The sequence below is a fragment of the Fragaria vesca genome, linkage group LG4 (genome assembly GCF_000184155.1).
Source record: "Fragaria vesca subsp. vesca linkage group LG4, FraVesHawaii_1.0, whole genome shotgun sequence".
NCBI classification, from domain to species: domain Eukaryota; kingdom Viridiplantae; phylum Streptophyta; class Magnoliopsida; order Rosales; family Rosaceae; genus Fragaria; species Fragaria vesca.
In genome coordinates, this window is record NC_020494.1 from 5,391,438 (window position 1) to 5,397,902 (window position 6,465).

Consider the following 6,465-nt stretch of genomic DNA (forward strand, 5'->3'; position numbering starts at 1 on the left):
ACGTACGTACGTACTATATATATATATATATATATATATATATATATATATATATATATATATATATCCTTTTCAGATACAGACTTCCTTATTTATTCAAAAGGTACGGATTTCCTTAATTGACATACTTTTCGATCATATTTTCTCATCTCAACCATTCATCTTTTAGGTATATATGAGTAGATCATCTTTACAAAATTTTAGCCAAATTGATAATCATTAAGGTATTCAAAATTGTGAATTACATGAACGGTTCCTGTCGAACAGATCATATTTTCTCATCCTTTAAATCCTTTAGATCATCTTAACCATTCACACTTTTAGATCATATGTTGGTACGGAATTAAGGTCTATACGTAACAAATAACTTTCTGATCTCTATATTTATCTAAAATTTGAGTACGTGACCATAAAGAGCCTTCTGAGTATTGTCATGACCGAGTCCGTAGGTTTAGGGTTTAAATATATGATCATTCACGTACGTATGTGCTTAGCTAGCTCCCCAGCTGAATATAGTGAGCGAGCTAGCTAGTGATCACTAATACCAGCTGGGTTGGTTTCGTCATATCTATCTTCATCTTTTTTTGGGTAATAATATCTATCTTCATCTACAAGACTACAAGAGGGATCAGCCCATGCATTTTATTTTCTTCGGGCTTTTCCAAGTACATCATATATGACTTCTAATAATTCCTGTATGACGAAAAGAAAAGAAAACTTTAAAGACGTCGATCTGCAAACCGCAGATACATATATAGACGTACTAGTTAGCTAGTAGATGCATGATCCGTTATCTGTTCTTGTGTATTATTACAAGGAAGAGCAGCCAGCTAGCTAGCTTATCCAAATTCAAATACTTAATAGGAATCCATGGCCTTTGTTCTGGAAAATCTATTCACTACTGGTGTATCGTTGCCAGAATACATTATTGCCACATAGTTAGGAGGAGGAAGATCAAGGAAGAGGAGGGAGGAGGAGGAGGAGGAGGAGGAAGAGCATGGTTATAATTTAGGAGCTAATTAAATTAGTAGAATGGTAGAACAAGTATTCGATAGTTTCAACAGTTATAATTTTACAAAAAAAAAACACTCGATTACTTGTATGATCATTTCCATATAAATAAAAAATCCTAATCCACATGTTTACATATTTTAGACCAAATTGGTATTTGAAATACTTGCTTTATTCTTAATTTTTGAAACGTTAAAATTCTTATTGTTGCTTGCTTCAATCCAAAAATGCATGTATAAAACGTACAACATAACATGTACAAAACCCAACTTCCAACTACCCACGTCAAAACCCAACTTCCAACTACCCACGTCATAGCAAATCTTAACTAGTACTTCGGAGCATTCCCCTTGAAAGTTAATATCTCATCCACAGGTCGTCCAATTTTAAATCACAGGCAACTACCTCACCGCCCTTCCTTCCATTCTCTCCAACTCATATTTCCAGCTATAGCTTCTGTTCTTCCTCGTCTTATTAGTATAGCAAAGTTTGAGACTTGAAGCATATGGCTTTCCCCTTTATCTGTGTTTTACTTGCCATGTTTCTTCCTCTTGAATCAGTCTCTGCCGAGTCATTAGGCAACATATTCGCTCCTGTTTTTTCTCCAATCATGGGTTTGTTTCCTTCTCATTCTTTCTTTTCTGCTTGTAAATTATTGGGCTTTCTATGAATTTTGTTCTTATCCCACTATCTGACGCTTTGGTCATTTGGATTGGCGGGTTCTGATCACAGATGATGTCTGCAAAGACATAGAATGTGGTAAAGGGACTTGCAAGCCTTCAAGCAGTAGCACTTTCTTTTTCGAATGTCAATGTGATTCTGGGTGGAAGCAGACTACTGAGAACAGCACTGATCACTTTAAGTTTCTACCTTGTGTGATTCCCAATTGTAAGGCTTCTACATCTTTCTCTTTCCATAATTCAGAAACAAGTAGATAATGGACTATATCTAGTAACATCAGTCGAGTATATCTTCCTAACCTTTTTTTTTTTTCTGCGAGTGTTTGTTATTATTCTACAAAGCTCTAGCAGATGCAACAAAAATCTTGATACTTTTTAGTGTTGGTTTCTTGGTTTAGTACTTTGGTTGACGTCAGTACTCTTTGGTGGTCATTGGTAACTGGTTAGGGGTAAGGGGGTAAGGGAGTTTTGGTGTTGGTATATTGGTAACTAGAGTAAGTAACGAGGAGTGAAATATAAACAGCAGAACAACTTACATTTTGGGTAAAATTGAAGTATATATCTAACCATGACAAATCGCTATTTGTTCATAAAAAATGCCAATTTAATTTACTTGCTAGTGCATGACTGCATTTTAGTCACACAGTCATCTTATGTTACTTTATGAGATGTGCATACACTTCTAAATGCAAAGCTTTGATTTTGATATCTTTACCGACAAGTCAAAAGATCTCAACTATAATTTTCCTTGAACTTTGATATTCTACGCATAAGTCAAACATTTTGATTATGTTACATGATTTCCAACCAATATCATGATTCTGAGGTTGCTGATATATTGTTGTGGATTTTTATAGGTAATCTGGATTATTCCTGTGAAAAAGCACCAGCCCCAGTTCCAGATAAATCAAACAAGGCGAACACATCAATCTTTGATCATATTGACTCTTATACTCGGAGTGTTTTTTCTCCTTTTCCTACATAAGCTTATTTATTATATATTATTGGTTGTATAGCTTGCTATTGGATGGATTGTGGAGGTGGAACTTGCAACAAGACATCAAAATTGTCATACAATTGTGAATGTGGAGAAGGTTATTATAATCTGCTCAATATGACTACCCTCCCTTGCCTTAAAGAATGTAAGAGCACATAAACTTGAAAGTTTTTAAATGCTTTTAATGATGATGAATGAGTATGCAGAAATGCAGATGAGAATGTCTGACTGTTTCACACTTTATATTTAAGGTTCAATTGGAGTCGATTGTGCAAACCTTGGGATTTCGGTGTCTAATAAATCTACTAGTCCTCCAACACCTGCATTGGCTGATAGTGGTAAGGATTGTTGTGAAGAAAAGAAACTAACTGTACTGTTAAGTGTAAGGGGGAAAACGTTTGGCACTTCTGTTTTTAATTTAGCTTCTGTCTTAATAGAATTATATGAGCTAACTTCTGTCTTTTACCTATCAATCTATCATAAAATATTTAAGATGGAAACTTACTTATTGAAAGCAGTACAAATAACCCACTTTTAGGAGCTGATTTTTCTCATAAATTTCGGTTGAATGCTACTCCCAACAGCTATATTAATGGGATTGAAGTATCTGTTTGAATTATTCATATTGACTGTGTCATGCTGAATCCATTTTTTCTGCCTTTTTTTTTTTCTGATGTACAGGTCGCTTGATAACACATGTAAACTCAATTACATTGGTGACCCTAACAATGTTGGTTCTTATGCTTCATGGGATATGGAACTAGTCAGGTTAGTTAGCTAAGTAACCACACATGTTTAGTGAGGTGTTCATCTCAATTTCTCTTCATTCATATAGATAGGTTGAGGAGTTGGATTTTGTTTTTTTATATAACTAAGACCTACTGCCTAGTCGAAGATATAGCTTCATTTCGAGCTTGGATTTTGTACTTCTTTTCAAGATGTAGGTTCATTGGCACTTTTGAGACATTTTGAACTCCCGTAGAAAATGAAGATGACAGTGCATTATAAAAGGGATAAAAGGGATCCATATAAAAGCTTCTTGTAATCTCTATGTATATAGACTATAGTTCATGAGACCAAATAATATTGGTGTACTGAATAGCTTGTATAAAAAGTACAGAATAACTTGTATAAAAAGAAACATAATAACTTGTATAAAAAAAAAACTTGCAGTCTTCAACCCTACATACTGACTAGTCAATAAGATTGCATACCTATGAGAAGAAGAAAAATAGTATGATGAAGGGATTTATACCCTTTTACATGTATTTGGCCTCCTTTCAGTCAGACTCAGAATCATAATCTTCGATAGAATCCCCATCTTCGATAAAATCAAATCGCCTTGTCTCTGAACCCTTTTCAGAGGATAACTCAGAATCCACTTCTTCGATAAAATCAACTTGACATATCTTTGAACCCTTTTCAAAGGATAAAAATTTTCTCCTCTGCATCACCAATACAGAAACGACTTGGAGAAGAAACAATCACCTTTGTAGAACTTCACCATAGCTTAACAAATACTTTGCCACGTTAATCTCATTCGGTGTTCCTTTGAATCCCTTTATGGAGATAGTCTTGAGCTGTGAAGACAAACAAGAGGGCACAAACTCCGGTGGTTGGAAGGAATGTCCTATCTTTGCAAAGTCTATGACAACAGATTCTAGACTAGGCGATGTGTTAAACACCTCCCATTTCCTGTAAGTAGGCACAAACTCTGGTGGTTGGAAGGAATCTCCTCCTATCTCTGCAAAGTCCAAGACAAGAGATTCTAGATTAGGCGATATGTTAAGAACCTCATCTAGCCATTTCCAGCAGGGCCGTTCATAAAAAACCAGCTCTAGCTTGATCAATTTACTAAAAGCTTGGGGCAAACAAGGTTCAGGTTCAAAATTAGGAGCAGAAATGGTCATATATCTGACGCTAGAAATTCTGTCGAATAACTCAGCAACAAGGTCAGCCGAAGTTTCATGGAACTCTTGCAGTTGAACTTTGGCTTGAACTAAGGAGTTTGAGTTCTCCCAAATATACTTTGACAGAACCTCTCCCTTAACACAAAGGTTTTCAAGTTTTGGGGCATTGATAAAGAAATTGCATGGTTCTTTCCTCGACTCTTCTTCTCCAGCGGCCTCTTCTTCAGAATCTGAATCACATTCATGTTCTTCATAACCTTCTTGTGTAATGATGCTGGTTAGTGTCCTCAATTCAGGTGCAGAGATATTAAAATTTAAAACACGTTTCTTATGATGTGCTTCTATAGTCAACTCTTCGAGTACAGGGCAGCTGCGGAAAAGATTTTCCCCGGAGGCACGGTCGGAATCATAACCAGAAATATAATGAAGGAACTTGAGATTTGGGAAACAACAACCTGTCTTAGGAAGAGAATAATATGTAAGATAATCTGACTTCACCTTCAAAGACACCAGTGATTTGCAGGTATAAACACATCGAGGCATTTCGAAAGGATACACATAGCTAGGTCCATCACAACATTCCACACAAAATTCAACATCAAGCTCAACAACATTAGCCTCGACGGCGACCTGTATCCATCGATCAATAATAGAGAAATCTTCACAACACGCCCAGGCAACCCGAAATCTTGTGATGTCTTTTGAGGAGTCGCGTAAGGCCAACACCCGATCAACGAACCTGACGAAAATGCGATAGTTACTCCATGATGAACGGAAATCATACATGTTGAAATCAAGGTTGGTAATACAACCAGTCCACAAGTTGTTCCATCTCTTAGACAAAACGGTGGTCCGGACAGAATATAACGGGATAAGGGAAGAGAGTATGTGACAGAGAATCTCATCCGGTAGTGCACTGATCCTGTCAACTTCCACAGCTTGGAGTTGTGATATTGGATCTTCATGTGCAAGTTTGAGATCTCCACTTTTCTTCATTCCGCCTGAGTATGAGTGTGTGACGATCTTCTAGGGTTTTGGTTTTGGTGTTGGCTCAAATAAATCTATTCCTGATGTAATTGCACCCATACCTAGTATATATAAGAGTTTAAGACCTTCCTATTTAAATTAGGTTTCCTTATTTGAGTAAGGGTCCTGCTTTCCTGGACTCGTAAGGATATTGGATCAAGATTCTTCTTCCTAATTTGACGATAAATTATAGTTTGCGTTTCTATGTGTGTTCTTCATGCATGTCAGCAGCGTTCATTGTTTATGTTTATTAAATATTGGCTTTAATTGATAAATATCAAAAACCCAAATGGCCCAGTGTGTGTGTTATCACGTGGGCATTGTTGTCTTATGTTAACTAGGTTTTATATATATATGTTGCTCCCGCCATGTATTCAGGCCCAGACTTGAGATTTTGAGGCCTAAGTCGAACTTCTAGAATTGGGTCCCTAATTTTTTTTTTATATATATATAAAATAGCATATAACATCCAAAAATATATAGGATTTTTATGCAAAATATTTATTATGCAAATAAGATTCCAAAACCTTAATGGTTTAGTAATCCTAATTGTATTATAAATCCAATCTATACAACAATATCTTACCTAATCGTGTTTGGCTACTTCTATTTAATATTTTAACTTTTTTTTACGGGTACAAATTTAAAGTAGTAAATAGTAATTGATGGTTTGGTCCCCTCATCATATGTAATTGTCTTTGTTTTAGGATAGTTGTCTTTAATTCATGTCAGATTGCATAGCCAAAAAACTATTAATTTTTTTTTTTAAGACAACTAATATTTTTGGGCCCTTCAAATTTTTGGGCCCTGAGTCCCAAGCCTCTTGTGCCTTTATTCAAAT

At 35.7% G+C, this 6,465-nt stretch overlaps 1 protein-coding gene and 1 non-coding gene across 2 annotated transcripts; one reads left to right on the top strand and one right to left on the bottom strand.

Moving 5' to 3' along the window:
• The first annotated feature begins 1,426 nt into the window (after positions 1 to 1,426).
• On the top strand, positions 1,427 to 3,642 carry LOC101294746. Its single transcript, XR_184436.1, has 5 exons — positions 1,427 to 1,625; positions 1,744 to 1,899; positions 2,549 to 2,833; positions 2,940 to 3,026; positions 3,370 to 3,642. It is a non-coding gene; the product is annotated as an uncharacterized LOC101294746 (transcript).
• Positions 3,643 to 4,172: 530 nt separating this feature from the next.
• LOC101300817 (putative F-box/FBD/LRR-repeat protein At5g22670-like) lies at positions 4,173 to 5,594 on the bottom strand. Its single transcript, XM_004297920.1, has one exon. The coding sequence runs from the start codon at positions 5,592 to 5,594 to the stop codon at positions 4,173 to 4,175; it is 1,422 nt and encodes a 473-aa protein (XP_004297968.1).
• Positions 5,595 to 6,465: the final 871 nt, after the last annotated feature.

What these genes read in the sequence shown, in the direction of transcription:
- LOC101300817 (XM_004297920.1), bottom strand. Translation starts at nt 5,594, where the DNA reads ATGAAGAAAAGTGGAGATCTCAAACTTGCACATGAAGATCCAATATCA.